Source organism: Rattus norvegicus, chromosome 10 (assembly GCF_021556685.1).
Source record: "Rattus norvegicus strain SHRSP/BbbUtx chromosome 10, alternate assembly SHRSP_T2T, whole genome shotgun sequence".
Taxonomy (NCBI): Eukaryota; Metazoa; Chordata; class Mammalia; order Rodentia; family Muridae; genus Rattus; species Rattus norvegicus.
In genome coordinates this window covers 108,105,544-108,126,874 of record NC_141543.1, presented here as the reverse complement: position 1 = coordinate 108,126,874, position 21,331 = coordinate 108,105,544, and the positions used below count along the sequence as shown (strand labels likewise).

At 48.2% G+C, this 21,331-nt stretch overlaps 1 protein-coding gene and 1 non-coding gene across 4 annotated transcripts in view; one reads left to right on the top strand and one right to left on the bottom strand.

Moving 5' to 3' along the window:
• The first annotated feature begins 3,227 nt into the window (after nucleotides 1-3,227).
• The window catches only part of Ube2o (ubiquitin-conjugating enzyme E2O), a 47,298-nt gene continuing 29,194 nt past the window's right edge, over nucleotides 3,228-21,331 (top strand). For 2 of the 3 annotated variants that reach the window (XR_015630695.1, XM_087572535.1), the window contains exon 1: nucleotides 3,228-3,705. Coding sequence is in view for 2 of the 3 variants with exons in the window: in XM_087572535.1 (XP_087428661.1) it covers nucleotides 3,301-3,705 (405 nt within the window). In the remaining variant the exon portion in view is untranslated. 3 annotated transcript variants of the gene reach the window in all.
• On the bottom strand, nucleotides 7,706-7,813 carry LOC120095357 (U6 spliceosomal RNA). Its single transcript, XR_015632530.1, has one exon. It is a non-coding gene; the product is annotated as a U6 spliceosomal RNA (small nuclear RNA).

The following is a 21,331-nucleotide window of genomic DNA, read 5'->3' as shown; positions in this document are numbered from 1 at the left end:
TAACAAAGTACCTGACTAGCTGCCATGGATGTCGTTAGAGAAACGTGTGAAAAACTGCTTCTGATTGGGAAAGGCTAGGGGCAGATCTCGAGTGTGCGTAATCTCCTTTAAACAGCCCACTAGAAACCCTTTGTCTGAGATTGTGTCTAAATCTTTAGGACCTTACCAAGGTGACGCACCAAATTAATAGAATTACTGTTTATATTTAACAACGGTGATGAGGAGCCGACCATAGGGCAGTCGAGTACCAGTCTGTGGTTTAGTCTAGGCAGGGGGTTTGCAGCATTACGGCAATGATTAAACGTTACTGGGAGAGCTAATGCCAGGCCCTGTTCCACATCATAATCTCAGCACTGCGGTACTGCAGGTGAGAGGAAGTTAACCGGGACTGGCTCACTCTCTCGGATTGTCCTATGACTCCTACAGGAATGCCGTGGCCTACACCTGACCCCCAATCTCTCTCTGTCTCTTACACACACACACACACACACACACACCGAATAAAGAACAAATTTAATAAAATTTTTAATTAAGAAAAGGGTTGACGGGGTTGGGGATTTAGCTCAGTGGTAGAGCACTAAGGCCCTGGGTTTGGTCCCCAGCTCCAAAAAAAAAAAAAAGAAAAGAAAAGAAAAAAAAAAAAAAGGGTTGACAAGAAGGCTCAGAGGGTAAGTGCTCAACTTCGATGATCCAAGTTTGATCCCCAGAACCCCACTGATGGAAGAAGAGAGAGAACAGTCCCTGAAAGCTGTCCTTCCATATGTGCACCATGACTCCTTCACTCCCCAAACTATTTGTTTTAGGAATAGAGAAGCTCAGTGCTTGTCTTTATAGATCATCGGTGTCTTAGTTTGGGTTTTATGGCCCCTCACGTTGTCCTTCCAGGAAAAGCAAATCTGATGGTGCAGGAGGGGACCAGCCTGGGCTTTGGTCCTTGTCTTAGTTAGGGTTTTACTGCTGTGAACAGACACCATGCCCAAGGCAACTCTTATAAAGGACAACATTTAACTGGGGCTGGCTTACAGGTTCAGAGGTTCAGTCCATTATCGTCAAGGTGGGAACATGGCAGCATCCAGGCAGATGGGGGGCTGGAGGAGCTGAGAGTTCTGCATCTTCATCCAAAGGCAGACAGGAGGAGATTGGTTTCTAGGCAGTTAGGATGAGGGTATTAAAGCCCACACCCGGGCTGGAGAAATGGCTCAGCAGTTAAGGGCATTGACTGCTTTTCCAGAGGTCCTGAGTTCAATTCCCAGTAACCACGTGGTGGCTCCCAACCATCTGTAATGGGATCCGATGCCCTCTTCTGGTGTGTCTGAAGACAATGACAGTGTACCCACATACATGAAATAAATAAATCTTTTTTAAAAAGCACACACCCAGGGTTGGGGATTTAGCTCAGTGGTAAAGCCCTTGCCTAGGAAGCGCAAGGCCCTGGGTTCGGTCCCCAGCTCCGAAAAAAAGAACCAAAAAAAAAAAAAAAAAAAGCACACACCCACAGTGACACACCTACTCCAACAAGGCCTAATAGTGCCACTCCCTGGGCCAAGCATATTCAAACCATCGAAACCAATAAACAGTCAAGAATTGGAATCACAGCTCCCCCTTTTTTAATTGTTGTTTTGTCTTGTTTTGAAGACAGGATCTGGGGTTGGGGATTTAGCTCAGTGGTAGAGTGCTTGCCTAGCAAACGCAAGGCCCTGGGTTCGGTCCTCAGACAGGATCTTACTATATAGACTACCCTGGAACTTACTATGTAGACCAGGCTAGCCTTGAACCCACATAGATCCTCCTGGTTCTAACTTGTAGCCACTCCCAACTCCCCCTCTTGTTATGTATAGAGGGCCTCCCTGAGATCTGGATTCACCAAAAGGTCTTTGAAGGCAAACCACTGGTGTTTCTGACTTGACGCCCTTTCTCATTTGGCTCTGGGCTCTCATCACAACCTCTAGACCAATTCCTAAGGGGTCACGACCTTCCAGGTTCTGCTTGGGACTCTACCTATTTACTCTATACCTGTCTATTACAGCCTTGCTTACAAGCTGCCTAAGAGTTGCTTTTTCAGCCATTCAATGAGTATTTGTTTTGTGTGCCCAACTAGACTGTTCTCTAGGCACATGGTGGAGGCTGACCCACCTGACCTTTTTAAAAATAACTTACTGTGATTATATCTGCTTATATGAGTGTGGGCACATGTGGGCACCTAGAGGACACAGACTCTGTCACTCTGCAAGGTTACCATCTTGACCAGGATGCTAAGGGAGCTGGTGAAACTTGACTGACTAGGAGTGAGGGCACATACTCACTCGAGAGGCAGAAGCTGACAGAATTGAGTTTGAGACCAGCCTGATTTACATGGTGAGTTTACATAGGTGGGTCAGTGAGAAGAGTCCAGGCTAGCCAGGGCTACACAGTAAGACCCTGCCTCAAAATATATATATATATATACATTTATTATTATTATCATTATTATAGAAAAATGGGGGGGAAAAGTTGGCTGAGTAGGAAAAGCATTGACCACATAAGCCTGATGATCTGAGTTCAATCTCCAGAGGCCATACAAAGGTGGAAAGAGAGAACCAACAACTCCACTAAGTTGTATTCCACTTTTAGCACATTTCTGCCACACACACACATCATATACATATATATAAAGTCATAATTTTAAATTTAAATTACTCTTATTTATTTTGGATTCTCTGTAACCCTGGCCGTCCTGTAAATCAGGGCTGGCCTCGAATTCACAGAGATCCTCCTGCCTCTGCCTTCCAAGTACTAGGATTAAACGCATGTGCCATCGCTAAACTGCATTTTTTTTTTTTTTTAATTTGTTTGGTTTTTCGAGACAGGGTTTCTCTGTGTAACCTGGACAGGCAGAGACCTGCCTGCCTCTGCCTCCCCAGTGCTGGGGTTAAAGGCGTATCCACCACATCAGACTGGGGCATAATTTTTTTTAAAACAAGTTATAGTCAGCTTTGCATACAGTCCCCGCCCCTCTACTCCGGTAGATCACTACCCTTCCTCCTGCCCTAGATCCTGCCTCTTCGTTCCTGCGGCTCTGCCACGCCCCGCGTCAGTCCTTCCGCCCCCGCCCCAAGCATCTTCAGCGTCCCCTAGCGACCGGGCGGCGGCTCCTAGCAACAGCATCCCGGCGCCCTAACGACGGCGGCACGCAGGCCTACGTCAGCGCGCTCGGCCCCGCCCCCGCGCCGCAGGCCCCGCCTCCCCGCGCCTTAGGCTGCCGCCGCCGCTACCGCTGCCGCTGTCGCTGCCGCCGCCGCCCGAGACTCGCGCAGAGCAGTTATGGCGGATCCCGCAGCGCCCGCACCCGCTCCCGCCCAGGCCCAGGCCGCCGCCGCCCCGACCCCGGCCGCAGCCCCCGCCGCCGCCCCGCCGCCCGCGCCCGCCACGGACTCGGCCTCAGGGCCGTCCTCCGACTCCGGCCCCGAAGCGGGCTCGCAGCGCCTGCTGTTCTCTCACGACCTGGTGTCGGGCCGTTACCGCGGCTCGGTGCACTTCGGGCTGGTGCGCCTCATCCACGGTGAGGACTCGGACTCGGAGGGCGAGGAGGACGGCCGCGGCAGCTCGGGCTGCTCCGAGGCCGGGGGCGCGGGCCACGAGGAGGGCCGGGCCAGCCCGCTGCGGCGCGGCTACGTGCGCGTCCAGTGGTACCCGGAGGGCGTCAAGCAGCATGTGAAGGAGACCAAGGTAAGGCCGGTCGGGAGGTCAGCAGGGCTCCGTGGGGTGGGGGTGGGGGATGCCGCCTCAGCGCCCGGTGCACCGTCATCACACCGGCCTGGGCGCGCACGCCGGCAGGGCTGCCGGCACGGGGCGAGGGGAGGGGCCTTGCGAGCGATGCTCGGCTGTGGTGTTGGCCTCAGGGTGATGGACGCGCACGGATGCCCGTGGGGACCTCCTCGGGCGCGTTCGGCGTTACACTAGTGCGGCGTTTTGCTGACAGCCCCCACCGCTGAAGGAGGTCCATGCTGCATTGTGCTTCCCGGAGGGAAGGCCGAGCCGGGGAGGGCTTGGCTGTGGGTCTTCCAAAACAAAGATAGAGGTTAAAACCGAAGAAGTTGGGCAGATGCTGAGGGAATGCTCGGTGGGGCAGCGGCCCGACGTCCTTTTCGTTTTAACCCCGCAGCATCCTTTGAATTGCTGAGGAGAACTTTGTGAGGGAAATGATGAACCGGCCAGGGCCATGATATTAATAGTACTGAGGGAGATGGTGGCAGCTGCGACTGAGTGTCTAAGGACTTCTTGGGGTGGGGTGTCCTATGAAATCGTGGATAGAAGAGAGTGACCAATGGGAAAAGCTGTCGCATATTTCTGGGGTTTTTTTGTTTTGTTTTGTTTTTGTTTTTTGTTTTTTGTTTTTTTTTTTTAACCTGGGGTTCTTAAGCAAATACCACATTCTCCCACTGTTTTTCTGGAAGAGGCTTGTGAATGGAGCAGTTCTCCGAGAGAGGACTGTCATCATAAACCTAAACCAAGATTGGTTTGCAGGCTTGTTTTCCTGACTGTGTGTTTTGTTATCTGTCTCTCACATATCTTTACTTCACAGCTCTCCCTCTCCTGCCCCTCCCCATTAGGAAACATTTCTGAGGATGAATCAGGCCTGCCTCCTTTTAGGTCCCCAGAAAGTGAGAGGTCTGCTTTGGGGGGAGGTTGTTGATTTCATTATTTTTTGCAGTGCTGATGGTTGAACCCAGGGATGTGGTGCTGGACCAGCACTTTGACGTAGAACTACATCTTAAAATCATTTTAGTTTATTTTGAGAGTAAATCTTGCCAAATTGTCCAGGTTGACCTGGAAATTTAGATATTCTCACCTCAGCCTAGACAGTATGAAGGATTAAAGGAGCCACACCATGAAACCCATGGGGCCTGAGGCTCTTCAGAAGTTCATCTAAGGCAGAGTGGGGCGACTCCTGCCTTTCACCCCAGCACTAGGGAGGCTGAGGCAGGAGGATCTCTTGAGTTTGAGGCCAGCTTAGTCTACATAGTGGACAGCCAGAGCTACATAATAAGACCCTGTCTCAAAAAGAAAACAAGCAAACAAACAAAAAAGGTTTCTCACACTGAGTAAACAAGACAGCAGAGGCATATGGCTTCATGCCATCCTAAGAAAGGAGACACTGCAGATGGAGGATGGCAAGAAACCAGGTAGGAAAAAGCCTGACTCCTGAGTAGAGGCTGTGATCTCGTTCTTGTGCAGGAATGCTTGCTGATACCACCATCGCTCTTCCAGTAACCAGTGTGAACCCACATCCACACGACACACACAAAGTCTCAGCTTCTCCTCAGAAACATGTAAATCAGGCAGCAGCTTCTGATTCTTGTGATAACTGAGTTCATTTGCAAAAGTGTTTGGAAAATGTTCCATTTTGCAGCAGAATGCTTATTAAAAATGCTGGGGGAAAAGGGTTATTGATCCCATTCTGTGTCTGCATTGTGGGGCCAGCAGTTTTCTCTAAGGTTCAGAAAATACATTCCATCAGTCAAGTTACTCCAGAAGTTTGACTTCCGCCCTGGCTGAGGGAGCTGAGCCTAGTTCTGCCTGCCACTGGGCACTGCCATTTCCTCTGTCTGTTGTTCCTGTTCATCTTGACATAGGTGGTTAACTTTGCACCTATGGGCTATGTTCCCTCTGTCTCCCCCAACAACATGTAATACAATTTGACCTGAAAAAGCTCATTTTGGAGTTACATAGAAAACAACTTGAAAAGACGTGTTTGGGTAGGTTTTAAAGATTCCCTCTTGAAACTCGGTTTGATTGCATTGGAGCCCATCTTGTTTCTGGTAGTGTTTCCTTCATTATTGTAATCCTTGTAGCTTCCAGCAACGGGATTCCGGGGAGGGGTGGGCTAGGGGTATCCAGTGCAGGCCACAAGACACAGGCCTAAAAGAACATGTTTTGAGAAGCTTATACATTTTCAGATAGCAGGTGTCTGGTACCACGAGCTGTGGGCACAGGACAGAGGTGGGTCTTGGGACCTTGTAGCACTATGTTCAAGGAGCGTGGCCTGCCCTCCTCTACCTCATTCATTCTAACCTCTAACCTCAGGATGACAGTGTACCAAAGCCCTGGTCCTCAGGAGTGTTGTTACGAGACGAAGGACTTTGCTACTGGCAGTTTGTGGGGGACAGTTCTCTATCCTGGGACTTACTGTATATATGAGGCTGGTCAAAAACTTGGAGATCTGCCTGATTATGCTTCCCGAGTGCTGGAAACAAAGGCATTCACCACCAACCACATCCAGCTATGGTGACAGGTTTTTTTTTTTTTTTTTTTTTTTTCTTGTTGGGTCTTTTTGTGTGGTTTTGTTTTTTGTTTTTTTTTTTGTTTTGTTTGTTTTGTTTGTTTTTGATTTTTTTTGGGGGGGGGCAGGGTTCTCTATGTAGCTCTTGCTATCCTGGAACTTGATATGTTAGATCTGCCTGCCTATGCCTCCCAAGTGCTGGGACATAGTTTGTTTCTAGAGCTGTGATAAACACAATGACCAAAAACAACTTGGGAAAGAATTAATTCAGAAAGATCTATTTCACTTCTGCATCTTGTAGTTTATCCAGAAATTCACAGAGCCCTGCCTCCTGAGTGTACACCACAACAGGCTTTTTTGTTTATTTTTTTTAAGTTGACAGTAGCAGTGCACACCTTTAATCCTAGCAAGCTGATTTCTTTAATGCCAGCAAGGCCTGCAGAGAGAGTTCCAGGATAGCCCAGGCTACACAGAGACATTTTGTATTGAAAGAAAAAGTTGGTAGTTATGGAATAATTTTAACTGTGTCTGTTTGCTGGCGCATTCCTCACATTCTGGAGTGGTTTTGTAGTTTACATATTCAGTTGGAGAATATGAATACTGGCTTAATACTCTTTTTTTTAAAAAAAGATTTAGTAATTCATTTTACGTACAAGAGTGCTATATCTGTACACCTGCATGCTGGAAGAGGGTGTCAGATCTCAGGATAAATGGTTGTGAGCCACCATGTGGTTGCTGGGACTTGGACTCAGGACCTCTGGAAGAGCAGACTCTCTTAACTGTTGCTCCGGCTCTCCAGCCCCAGCCCCCTCCCCCCTTTCCTTTCTTTTTTTTTCTTTTTTTTTGGAGCTGGGGACTGAACCCAGGGCTTTGCGCTTGCTAGGCAAGCGCTCTACCACTGAGCTAAATCCCCAACCCCCCCCCCCCCATACCCTTTATTTTAGCCATACTGACCTGAGACACAGCCTCTTGCCCCAGCCTCCCAAATAGTTAGGATTTCAGTGTGTCTGCCATGCCTAGCTTAATACCTCCCTCTCTTTAAAGAGATGTGCTTTTCTTTTTAATTGTGTGTGTGTGTCTGTGTGTGTGTGTCTGTGTGTGTCTGTGTCTGTGTGTCTGTGTCTGTATAGGGCTATTAGTGAATATGAGTAAATTTGAGTGCAGAAGCCCAAAGAGGACATGAGTGCTAGGAACTGAACTTTGATCCTTGGGAAGAACAGCAAGTGCTCTTAGCTGCTGGTACATCTCTCCAGCCCTAATACCTGTCTCTAAATGTAAGTTTTTAGCAAACTTATTTATAAAGAAAGATTAAGGGATGGGCAAGAAGCCCTATGTCTCTCTTGTCCCCTCACTATAAATGAGCGGCAGAAATAGTTGTTTCTTCCACAAAGCATGGGATTTGAGGCCCAGCAGCCAAGATTAAGCTTCTTATATTTTTCTTTTTTTTTTTTTATGGAACGATTCACGAACTTGTGTGTCATCCCTGCGCAGGGTCCATGCTAATCTTCTCTGTATCGTTCCAGTTTTTAGTATATGTGCTGCCAAAGCAAGCACAAGATTAAGTTTCTTTAGAACCTAAAGAATGGCTAGGCGTGGTGGCACTTTCTGTCCTGGCACTCTCTCCATCTCTGTGAGCTTCGGGCCCGCTTGGTCTCCATAGTGAGTTCCAGGACAACCAGAGCTACATAGACCCAGTTAAGCTCCTCCAGGCTCTCTCTTCCAGCATTCTGACTTTACCTTGGTGGCCCATTCCTCGGCTCAGAGCTTCTCACCTGGCTGAGTGTTCTCTGTGGAAGCTCACCCATTTCCCAGCACTGCCAACTTACCCTTTGAGTTCTGTTCTGAGATAAAGCCAACAGCAACAGCCCCTTAGCTGCCCTGAGCCCTGGCTAGACAGGGAGGTCTTCACTTCCACCTCTCATGCTGAGATGGAGCACTCCTAGGGGGAAAGAGTCAGACTGCTGTTTGTCAGTTCAAGCTCAACAAGATTTTTCCTGGAGGTACTTATTTTGGCTTGTTTTTCTCCCTCCCTCCCTCCCTCCCTCCCTCCCTCCTTCCTTCCTTCTTTCATTCCTTCCCTTAATAGGGTCTCATGTCACCCATGCTGCCTTCAAACCCACCTTGTAGCAGAAGACAACTCTACTTCTGGTCCTTCTGCCTCCACCTCCCAAGTGCTGGAAATGACACGGCCACCACACCCCACTGTTGCTTTCCCACCTCTTGTGTGATGTCTTTTAAGTTGCCCCAACACTCTGTGTCTCTAAATTGAAGCTGCCTGCGATTACACTGCTTTTGTGAGGCTGGTATGGGGTGTGTATGAAGCTCCCCGATGACAGGTCCCTCTGGAATTGGCTTTACAGTTTATTTTTGGTTCCTACTCAGGCCAGCATTTCCGTGGGGAAAGCTGTTTAGGTCTAGCATCATAGCCCGAGAAGTTTGTCTCACTTGTTCAGGTGCAGGGGCCCATTAGAAGGGATTGTTCTTAGTGATGTAACAGGAAGGGGTTATATAAGGTTAAAGCAAGATGCAGGGCTAAGTGGTTCTAAATTGCATTTTATTCAGATAGAATCACAGCTTGGAGACTCTTAACAGCTGTCTTGTGACTATTTTGTCCCTTGATTTTCTCTCTTCTAACTCCTTGGCCTTGAGACCACAATTGTGTCTCTGTGTGGTAATTCCTTTACTCAAGGGCACTTTGACCAGATGAGGGATGTGTGTTTGTATTGCAATTGGAAGTCAAAACCCTCGCTGCTCCTATGGCTGGCACTGGCTCTGGTTGACCTTGGCTGAGTTGTTGCTTCAGCCTCTTTGCTGGCAGGTGAGATGTATGTCTCTGGCCCTAGAGTGAGCCTACAGAGGTGGAGTGGTCAGCAGTACAGTCCTGCTTGTGCCTGGGATGACTGCTTGGTCCTTATGCTCAGAACATCGCTTTTCTGTCACGTGGTGGTACCACAGCAAAGAAGCACCTTGGAAAGCTTGTTTTGGTGACATGGGAGTTCCTAACTCCTGTGTCGTGGGGTGGGTCACAGGTGTGACTTGGGAGCCTTTTCCAGCAGTACTCATGAAATCTCATGACTTTGTGACTTTGTAAGAAACTTAGTAATCTGTAATTAATGTAGCACCTCCAGGAGCAGGCAGAACAAATCTATAGATACACAGCTGACTGTGTGGTTCCCCAAATCTGGAGATCATCACCACTGTCACTATCACTGTCACTGTCAGCAGCAGCAGTAGTATTTTTTGAGATAGTCTCACCGTGTAGCACTGGCTGCACTGAACTCGAGTTGTGCAAGCATGCAGACCCGACTGGCCTCTCCCTCCCCGATGCTATGAGTAAAGGTGTGCTCCACCACATTTGGCTGGAAGATCTCTTTGGAAATTCCCAGAAGATAAGTGATCGGATAAATCCCAAGGATCGATCAACAGCTCACACCTATCCTTTTGTTGTGTCCCAGGCACTTGGTGCTATACTCAGTGCTCACGGCCACTGTGTGATTGAGATGCTTTTACTGACCTTGTGGTTCAGAGGAGAAAAGTGAGAAACAGCCAGGCTAAGGGACTCATCCAGCAACTGCCTAAGTGGAGGAACCTGAAAACAGGCTCAAGGAAATGTCAGTTGTCTACCTGAGACTATAAAGGTTCAGGATTCATCCATCCTTGTTATACATACAGGGACCACAAATGGTTGGCACGGCCATCCACTTGCTGACTATGAAAAGCCCTAGTAGGGTAGGGAGTGGCTCCTAGTGAAGTGGGTAGGGGGCGGGCCATATGCTGTCTGAGCACACTGCTCCTCCCTAACATCTCAGCCATCCTCAGAACCATCAAAACCACATTGTGTTTCTGGGGAACCTTTCACTCCCTGGAATGTTGAAGGAATACAGCACCAGCCTGCCTCAGTCCATCAGCGGAGTCCCCTGCTTCAGTGGGGCTCCAGCCTGACCTGCTTGCCCCTTTGCTGCAGCATCTGTCCCCCTGCTGCTGGGAATGCTGACTCATGAATCAGGGTCAGGAAAGATTCCTTGGGAAGACTAAGTTCTGCCTCAGTTCCTTTCTTCCCTGTATTCTGTGGTCTGTTTTCTGCTTCAGGACATGCAAGGTGTTTCATGCCTTCTCTGCTTCCTTGGTGTCCTTGCTTTTTCCTTTCTCATTTTTGTTTGGTTAAGAACTTTCTCTTTCATTATTTTACACAGTAGTGGGCCTCATGGAATCTCCTGGAACCCATTTGGGGCCCACATTTTTAAAAAGAAGTAGAGTTATCATGTGTAATGTGAATGACTGTGGGCACATGACTGTGTCAGCTGCCCCTGGTGGTCCCCTCAGAGTGGGAGGCATGACAGTTGCTGTGATTTCTCCCAGGGCAACATGATATGAGCTTCTGTTAGGTCCCTGGGAGCTTTGAGAGTCCCCCTGCTCTGTGACTGGCCTGTTTCTTGGGACTGCCAATCAGGTCAGACAGTCTAAAGTGAGGAAACAGCCCTTGGGAAGGTTTAAGAGCGTCCAGCTTTGGGCGCTGTCACAGTCCTTACTCAGTAGGGTTTGGTACTTTTGACCGGCTCCTTCCTCAGGCTCTGTCTAATGGCATGGGGGAGTAGGAAGTGGGGCCAGTGGTGGACTTCAGTGCTGCAGCAGCCTGGAACCTTCTCTCGCTGAGCAGTGGTGCTCTTCAGAAGCCCTCTGTACCTGACATCTCAGCCTGCCCCAGGGCTCTATTAGGAAAAGCTGGTGTGTGGTTATCAGGGAAGAGCCAAGTGCTTACTGGAATTTTTTTTGTAGATCAGAGTAAAATTGAATCACATCAATGGTTGTCTGAATTTGTCTGTTCCAAGGTTATTTGCCCTTCAACTCAGGGTGACTGTGTTTAATGAAGCCTTGGTCACGTGTGTCCAGGCTGCCCAGAATCCTAGACACAAGCGTGTGGTGTTCTTTCAAGGGAGGATAATTCAAAGCAGATTTCATGATTTAATGGACCCTCCTACCTTTGGTCTTCTATCTGGTCTCTCACAGTGGGCAAGCACTATGCCCCTTACAAGGACCCAGGGAGCAGTAATGTGGAATGGCTACCCTTAGGGGTTAGATCTTGTTGGTTATATATATGATTGGGCAAAGTCAGTTTGTTTGCCTGTTTTGAAAGACTGCAGCAACAGCATTTGCTGTTCTACAGCTGGGTCACGGGACTGACACACTTGCTGTGTCACTTTTGGCTCACGCTGATAACATAGCCACATCTGGGGAACAGTCTGACTACGGCAATTTAAAGGTTTAAAAAAAAAATTAAGGTACTGAGTCATGCTGGGAGGTTGGGGGAGAGCCAGTCAACCCTACCCAGCCAGCCCAGAAAGATGAAGACAGCAGCTAGCACTGACAGAGATTTCCTGCAGGCTCACTCTGAGAAAGCGTCCTTCATTTGCATACTGCAGCTAGAGCCTGGGGCTCTGGCAGTCTTTCTGCCTGTTTCATTTCTAAGCTGTGTGTAAGGGGCTCGGCTGGGATGTGCAGGATTATTTTGAAGCAGCCTTGATGGCTTCTCACCCAGTTCCTTTGCTGGTCCCTGAAGGCCAGGTGGGAAGTTTACAGGCATACAACTATGTCTCCTAGAGCACCAGGCTTGGCATAGTGGTGCTAGAAGCATCCTGTATTTGTCTGCTTCTGCTTAATATCTTAAGGGACTCAGAGAGCCCTGAAGGTTGATGACATCACCCTATAGCCAGGGAAGAGAGCCTCTCCTGTCCTCTGGGGCATCCCAGTCCTGTGCTGGTGGAATTGGTTGTCTGCCTCCCATTTCCTCATGACCCCTCACCTTTGGCCTTCCATCTGGCCTGTCACACTACATATGATGGCTCCCCAGAGGTCATATGACTAGGGAATTCCTGGTCACCACGTTTGCCGATTGTCTTAGTCATTGGGCCTTTGATGCTGTCTAATGTTCTGCTCAGCTCTATTTTTGACATTTGTTTTGTGATTATATATGTGTGGGCACCTGTGCCATGAAACACCTTTGGAAGTCAGAGAACAACTTCTGGGAGTCTCTTCTACCTTATGGGTTCCAGGAACCAAACAACAGGGTTGTCAGACTGGGCAGCAAGCACCTTACACCTTGAGCCATCTCAGCAGCCATGCCCTCGGAGACTTCTCCTTAAGGGACTTGGGGTCCCATTATAGCTCGGATGTTTTGTTTGTTTGTTTGTTGTTTGTTTGTTTGTTTGTTGTTTGTTCTGTTTTTTCATTTTCTTCCCCAGAAGCCTTGTTCAACCTCTCCTTCTCTCCCATCCGCTCCTGTCTCCTCCTCTTTTCTTCCCCTCCCTGGGTTCTGAGTGCGTCTGGTACCTAAGTCTGGATGTGTATCACATCTGCATCCTTCCTGGTTGCCTGTTGTCCATTCTATCAAGCTCTCAGACCTTTTCAGTGTGAAGTCTTGGCTATGACTGCCCTGCCCTCCCCAAGTCTGTGGGATTAGAAACATGCCCCTAGCTTTTCAATATGAAAACATTGCAGACATCCAGAGACGCTGAAGAACCAGACCACTGATAGCTAACTGCCAGCCACAGTGAGTCAGCAGCCTTTGTCACTCTGCCATCTGGCTTCATCTGTGTATGACAGTGAGTTCTTGGGAGCCACTTCTCAGTTAGGTGCAGACACGATGACAGTGCACTCAGGGCTAAAGCTACAGCTTCCGACAGTCAGAACATCGCCACCATTATGAGGTTCCCCTCTCACTTTGACCCATTGTCATCAATGTCTTGTTGAGCCGCCCTGTTTCCTCTGTTTGCCTTTTCTTTTCTCCCCTTATTTACTTGGAATTGAACCATGGCCTCATACATGGTAGGTGAATGATCTCATACACCCCCTCTTTACCTTTGATTCTGAGACAGGGGTTTTTTACCCCCAAGCTGCCTTGTGGCATTCACTATAGCATCCACTCCTGTGCTTGCTCGTTCAGTTTCTGGAGGTTCTACAGACCTGGAGCACCAGGCCTGGCTGAGTGACATTTCCTAGGTATCCTGTCTTCAGGTCCATCCCAGACAGCTTCAAGTTGTCTTATAGGTGACAACTTACACTCTTAGACCCAGCCCTTTCCCAGTTGTCTGCAGCCAGTCTGACTGCTTTTCTCTAATTCACAAGGACCTCCAGCACCCTCTGGCTCACTGCATTCCTTCTTGTGCAACAAGGGTAGCAAAAGAGCTGTGTAGGCAGATTCCTGGGAAACATGGTGGCCAGCGTTGTTTATTCCTTCAGCTCACTCATGCAGGACTCTCAAGTGTTCATCATTTACCTTCTGTCTCGCTTCCTGTTGCTGGAAATTGACCCAGGGCCTTGCACAAACTAAGTGAACTCTCTGCTACTAAGCTGTCTCTGCAGACACCTCCATCTTCACATGGTGCTGGAGCTGGGCCCCTCCCTTCTTTACCTGCCCCTCATGCCAGCCCTTCTCCACTCTTGGTTGGCAGATTGACAATGTCATGTATTGCCCAAGCTGGGTTCCTTTGAAAGCACTATGAGAATTACTCCAGGAGCAGCCCACACGAGTATCCTAATACTAGGAGCAGATTAGTCATACGACGCCATATTGCAGTTTACTATTCTGGCAGCTTCCATCACAAGGCTTTCAGGAAAAGTACAATGTGGAGGGAGGGCTAGGACAGAGCTGGCTTCAGAGCACATAGTCTAGGCTGCAAGGCTTCCCAGAAGAGGCTGGGTGAGATGCCACAGCAGGGGAAAGTCACCTGTTGGTCTGAGTTACCTTCTAGGCCTCTCACGATGCTGCTGGGGTGACACTGAACACACCTGGGGTTACTGTCCCTGTAGTAGTCTTACATTCTAAAAGCTCTTGGCAGAGTCACTACCTGTGTTTCCTCCTTGGTGATCAGTGTGACTCATTTAGTGAAAGCTCTAGTTATGTATATGTGCTGCCTGCATGGACGGACATTCCTGGTGTAGCCTGCAGCTGCAGTGATTATGGCAGACCTGCAACTTGGGAGAAATTTAAAATCAAATGGATATAACTACCACAGTTATCGGGGTGTCAGTGGTGGAGGAAGAGGGGGAGGCATGAATGAACACAGCCTAGGCTGGCTCTAGACAGATGCACTGCCCACACGTAGGCCTTTCCTCGGTGTAGATTGCTCAGTCGCTAGGATGCAGAGTCTTTTGTTCTAAAAAGCTCCAGTGGTGTCTCTCTTAGCTAGGACACCCTCTCAATCACATTGGTGGCATGTCGGGTCTTCAAAGCCCCATGGATTCAAAGGTTCACTTTTTAATCCCTCTCCCCACATTTTGGTATGCAGTTGACTTTGACTTTGAGTGTTTCTTTTCCATGTGTGTGTGTGTGTGTATGTGTGTATGTGTGTGTCTGTGTGTGTGTGTGTCTGTGTCTGTGTGTGAGTGTGTGTGTGTGTGCGCATGTGTGTGTGTGTGTGTGACCAAAGACTGACTGTTGACTGCATAGATGTACTGAGTGCCCCATCTTTCTCCCTCTGCTGTTGCTGCTGCTGGTACACAGTGCTTGCTCCTTTTGGGTTTCTGAGTGTGAGCATTCTTCGGAGGAAATGATAGTTACTTTAATGGCTTACTTGCTTTTAGATGCAGCCTGGCTCAGTGGGCTGCTGTTGGGGGCTTATGCTTTCTACATGCTGTCTTACTCCCCCAAAGTGGCTAGTGCCCCATTTTGGAGATGGAGAGTGAAGGCCAGAGAGTGTGAGTCCAGATTTGAAACCAGGCCTGTTTGTGCTGTTAAAGTTAACTTGCTTCAGCCCAAGTGCTTCAGGGAGAAGACACTCCCCTTCTCTAGACTGGGGACAGCAGCAAGCTTCTGGAAGGGGCTGAAGATAAAATGTTTTAGGTTTATGGGCTTCACTGTCTCCCTCTCTGTTCCTCACTCAGTTCTGTGCATAAGCACTTAGGGGTGATAATCAAGTGAACACCAAATGAATGGTCAGACTGAGTCTCAATAAAGGTGATTGATTGATTGATTGATTCATTGATTCATTGATTGATTCATTGATTCATTGCTGAGACAATGAGCAATGTTTGTATGAGACACCAAGTATCACTGGCTTGGGGGAAGTTTGCTAAGGGAAGGGAGTACATACCTGCACAGAAGGCCGTAAAACCTGAGCCCACGGGAAGGGTATATTTCTTACTCAGTGGTGCAGGAGCTTGGGGTAGGAAGAACTGTCATGTAGAGTACTTTAGCCCTTGAAAGAGAAGAACATGGAACAGCAGTGGCAGTTGGAAGGACAGCTGGAGCAAAGATGACGTGCAGCTAGAGAAATGGTTCATGGGCTGGAGAGGTGGTTCAGCCGTTAAAGGCTAGGCTCACAACCAAAAATATAAGAGAAATGGTTCAATTTAGCTGTTCCAAACTGAGGACTGAGTATGGTGGTGCATGCCTGGAACCCCAAGCATTTGGGATGCTGAGGCAGGAGGATGGAGAGTTTGAGGTCAGTTTGGGCTTCACAGACAAACCCTATCTCCAAGGCAACAAGACTTGGGAACCAGAATTCCTTTAACAGCAGGGTGCTGTCGTCCTAGCACAGAAGGCAGAGGCAGAGGTGGATCTTGGAGTTTGAGCCCAGCCTGGTCGATATGAGTTCCAGGAGAGCCAGGGATATACAGAGAGATCTTGTCTTGAAAAAGAAAAAAAAAAAAAAAAAAAGAAACAAAAAAAGAGTTCTTTTAACCTATAAAAAAGGCTATCGTGAACCTCAGTGGATTTTATTTATATGGGATGCATCTCAGTGCTTTAGTATAAAATACATTATGCGCATTCTGTCAGCCATAAGGGCAAGGACATCACATGCAGATCTGTGCACTGATGACATGGAAGGGGTCACCTTCCCTACAGCTGGAATCAGAGTAAAACACTTTGAGAGGCTTAGGGAGTCTCTATGATGGAGTTTGTTAGGGGAAAGTCAGCCGTTCTAAAGTTCACAGGCCTGGGACTATGTTTTGAGAACGGAGCTAGAAGTAGGATAGGAGGTAAGTGCAGATAAAAGACGCTACTTCTGACAGTGACAGTTGCCGTTTCCCAAGACATGTTCTGCTCTAGGTATGGCCAGTAGTGTTTTGTACACTCAAAACGTTTTTGACTATTATTTATGTGCATGAGTGTTTTGGTTACATGTGTGTGCCTGGTGCTCTCAAAACTCAGTCCCCTGGAGTGGGAGTTAGACGGTTGTAAGCCTCCGTGTGGGAGTCAAACTGGGCAAGTGCTCTTAACCACAGAGCCACCTCTCCAGTTCTATGTTCACTCTGAAGCCTTCATGGCTGAGCCTAGTGAAGTGTTGTTTTACAGGTGAGGGCAGGTCATGAGGCTGACCTGGAAGAACTCAGTTGGTTAGACCTGGGCAGTGTCCCCAGGCTACTTAGTCATCCCTTCTTGAGAAGACATGACAGCATGCGGCATACTCTGTGGCATACAGGCAGGACGTTGGGTGACAGACTCAGGAGCTAGTCGAATACCCCCACAGAGGGTATTCGAGGACCCAGCAGTGGCTTGCTATGGTTTAGTAGCCAGCCGGAGAGCGTGCAGACAGTTAGGAAATATAGGGAGTACAGATGAGCTACCTGAGTGCGTTTCACAGGCATGACGTCACACGCATGGAGTATTGAATGTGTTAAATTGTAGAACAAAATGACTCTGACTGTGAGCCAGCAACTTCTGAGAGGCAGGAAAGAGAACCTGTATTGGACTGCTGATCGACTGGAAAGGTTTCCCCGGGTTAATTTCACTGAAGTGCTGTTCAGCCTTAGGCCCAGCTCCCCAGTTAGAGCCTAAGACAGTAGTGAAGCTTTGAATGAGGGTAAGCCGTGTGGGTGCAGAGGAAGACAGGGCAATTGGAAGCATTGTCAGAGGAAAGCCAAGGCATGGAAGGCTTTGGGTAGTAACAGGCATTCCCTGCATGGCACACAGGAGAGGCTGGTGTGCTGGGAGACAGGGAAGAGAGCAGAACAGTAGTCATAGTTACGCCATTGTTCAGATGATCACAGCAGAGATGAGATGCCGTTCTGGAGCAAACACAGCAATGGTATGCACTCCCAGAATCCCTTAGCCACCTCCTCCACTCCAGCCTTCTCATCATCCTACCTGGGACTTGGCCTCCATCAAACGCACAAAACCTCAAAAGTGTGCTTAACTTTTTTTTTTTCTTTTCTTTTTTTCGGAGCTGGGGACCGAACCCAGGGCCTTGCGCTTGCTAGGCAAGCGCTCTACCACTGAGCTGAATCCCCAACCCAAGAGAAACCTTTTATAGGGGAGGCTAGAGGTTAATATTAGATGGTTTTTCGTTTTTTTTTTTTCTTTTTTTTTTTTTTCTCGGAGCTGGGAACCAACCCAGGGCCTTGCGCTCCCTAGGCAAGCGCTCTAGCGCTCTACCGCTGAGCTAAATCCCCAACCCGTAGATGGTTTTTCTTAATCATGTCTCCAACACCTTTTTTTTTTTTTTTAATATTTATTTATTTACTATATATGAGTACACTGTAGCTGTCTTCAGACACACCAGAAGAGGGCATCAGATCTCATTACAGATAGTTGTGAGCCACTATGTGGTTGCTGGGATTTGAACTCAGGACCTTTGGAAGAGCAGTCGATGCTCTTAACCACTGAGCCATCTCTCCAGCCCCCCCCCCCCCTTTTTTTTAAGACAATAATGTAGCTTGAAAGTCTATAGACCAGACTGGCTTGAAACTCAAAGGGGTATGCCTGCCTCTGCTTCCCGTTGCTGGGACTAGGTGTGTGTGCCACTATGGCAGCATAGGCGTATGCGTGCCGCTGTGGCAGCGTGGCTTTATAGATGTGTGTGTTCTCAATTTGAGACGATTTGCTCGTGTGTGAGAGTTTTACTTGCATGTGTGTCTGTACCTGGCACCTGCACACATCAGGTCCCCTGATGGAGCTATACAGGGTTGTGAGCTACCACATGAGACTGGGGATTAAACTCACGGCCTCAGAGAGCAGCCAGTGCTTTAAACTGCTGAGCCATCTCTGCTCCTTGAATCCAAACCTTTTGAGGGTCGTGTTCATGTTTCAGATTTTATAGCATTTCAAAGTTTTGGAACAGGGATGCCCAACCTGTACCAAAAATAAAAAATAAATAAAATAAAAAAATCCAAGAATCTTTAAAGAAGGAAATGGGCTTCAAGGTTTCCTGTAATGTAATATAACCGTTAGGCCAGCTGCTTTTTATTTTATATTTCAGTGAACATTTATTTTAATCTTTACAAGTGTATAAATATTTCTGTTCAGAAAAATCTCTGTTCCCTAACTAATTTCTCACTCCCTACCACCTAACAAGCTGTACAAAGGGGTGAGGTCCCAAAGGACCATGCACGTGCTGAGGGGCTCAAGTTTGCAGTGTCCTGTGCACTTACTCTGTCCACCCATGGAGACTTGGAAGTCACTTAGCCTGCTCATTGTCGATGGATGTGCTAGAATGCACTGGCAGCCTTGCTTTAGTGCAATTGACCCCTTCTACATGACATTGCAGGCCAAAGCACAGCCTCTGGACTGTCACCCTTTGCCTCCTGTCAGGGTCATTCCTTGACTCCTGGCCGGGATTCCTTCCTCCTGCATGTTTTGAAGTGTCCCTGTGTCCTTCCTGCTTGTTTCTTACAGTCTTATTTGGTGGCGTTCATAATCAGATTCTCTTCTGAAGGGCAGCGGCAGTGTACAGGACCCTTCCTCTAGTGGGTGCAGTAGGGTCAGACCAGGGGGTGAAGTGAGCCAGGAGGAGTACATGCAGAGCTGTGATTGCCATGACAACTAGAAATGACAGATTTCTGTTCCCCAAGGATTATTGGCTAGCCTTTGAGGTGCTGAGCAGAGCACCTGACATGGGACAGTTCCCTCCTCCACTTGTGGTTGAGGCCACTTCGTATGATTGAAGGTGCAGTGGGGACTACTGCTAGTTTTTCCCTAAAACTATTTCCTGCCTGAGCTAGAGGGAGATCGGTCTCAGAGCCTTTGAATGCTAAGCAAGTGTGTACCCACTGAATTATACTTGAAACCCTTTTGATATTTCTTCCTGATAGAAACTATCAAACTCTTACCTTTAGGCTTTTGAAATATGCAGAGTAAGCACATTGTTGATCTCTAGACTTAAGGCTGACTTATTTATGTTCCTGTGTCTTAACGGATACATGCAGATGACACAGTATTCCAAAAAGACCAGGAGAGGGTGTTCATGTTCCTGTGTTTCCATTCACCAGAGATAGGTCTGTCCAGTTATGGTCCATGCACTTTCTAGTGTGAATGTCTGGGTTGTTTTTCTGTTCTTGTTTTATATGCCCCTTGAACTCTGCAGATCTGCTTCCTCCGTCCTGAGTGCTGAGACTGTTGTGTGCCATCATCCCTGCTTTATGTAGTTTTGAGAATCAAACCCAGAGCTCTGGCTCGCTAGGCAAGTACCACCTGCTAAGGCACATTCTCAGCCCCAGGCCTCTCCTGTAGTTCTTGGGTTTTGTCTCTTTTTAAGTCTCCCTATGTAGCTGGGCAGGCCTTGAACTCATCATAGTCTTCCTTTTTTAGCTTTGTAAGGAATGGAACTACAGTTGTGTCCCACCACACCCGTGGTTTTTGTTTGTTTGTTTGTTTTTTGTTTTTTGTTGTTTTTGGGTTTTTTTTGTTTTTTTCCGGAGCTGGGGACCGAACCCAGGGCCTTGGGCTTGCTAGGCAAGTGCTCTACCACTGAGCTAAATCCCCAACCCCCACACCCGTGTTTTTTGATTGATTGTTTTGAGGCAGGGTTTCTCTATGTAGCGCTGGCTGACCTGGATCTCACGTGTAGACCATGCTGGGGTCAAACTCTCAGACCACCCAGCCCTTGCCTCACAGAGTTTCCTTGTCTTGGTCAGTGTGGTCTTGACCAAAGACTTTGTCCTATACACAAATGATCCTCCTGCCTCGGTCTCTGAAGTAGCTGGGGAGCCCACATTGCTGCGTACTTTGCTTTTTATGCACAAGGCTTCCTGTATGACTGCTGTACGGCTTGCAGGCCACTGCTTCAGACCTGTGTAAGCTGGGTCTGGCTCAGACCATTCAGTTCCCATCCCATCCCTCAGAGCTGTTTCGGATGTCACTTCCTTCCTTCCCTCTCTGAAGTGTGGCTGCCAGTCTGCTAAGCGGGGTCCAGTTCAGTGTTGTCTCAGGGAAGAGGCTGGCTCTGCAGTTTAGGGAGTCCAAAGATCCTCTTGGGGTGCTGTTTTGTCAGTAGCCTCTGGTACCACAGATGGGTTTGGGGAGTCAGAGCTATTTGAATTAGAATGGGGTGGGGAATTAGCTTGAGGGACAGTGTATTTCTATCAGTTCTCTGACCTTTCTTCAGCCCTGTCCTTGGCGTTTGCCCCTGTCAGAATTGTCCAGTTGCTTTTCCCTTTCCCTTTACTTGGGCCCTGGACTTCAGACTCCACCTGCCAGGTGTGAGCTACAGGGCCTTCACCCAGGGCACACACATGGAGGTAGATCTGCATTTCCTTAATCCCAAGTGTGGCTCTGGTGGTGGTGGTGGTGGTGGTGGTGGTGGTGGTGGTGGTGGTGGTGGTGGTGGTGGTGGTGGTGGTGGTGGTGGTGTTTCTGAACACATGACTGTTTAAGTAGATTACTTTGCTTTGTTTTGTTGTTGTTTTTTGATACACCGTTTCTCTGGCTGTCCTGGTCACTTTGTTGACCAGGCCGGCTTCAAACTGCCTGCCTCTGCCTCTCCAGTGCTGGAATTCTGGTGGTGTTTTTTTTTTTTTTTGGGGGGGGGGTTTTTTTTTTTTTAAGATAATTTTGTATAAAGTGTTTGCCCGCATGCATATCTTGTATCATATGTATGCTGGTAACCATGGAAACCACAATAGGGTGTTGTATTCCCAGAACCTGTAATTATAGATGGTTGTGAGATGCTGGGGGTGCTGGGAACTAAACCCAAGTTCTCTGCAAGATCATCCTTTTCTCAGCTCGCTCATTTGTCTGTTTTTGAATTGGATTATTATCAGCCTGCTTGTTAGGCCTTGAGTTGGGACCAGTCTGTCCTTCAGGTCAGACCACTTGTGTGCTGGTATCTTACAGCATTTTGGTGGCTAAACCCCGTT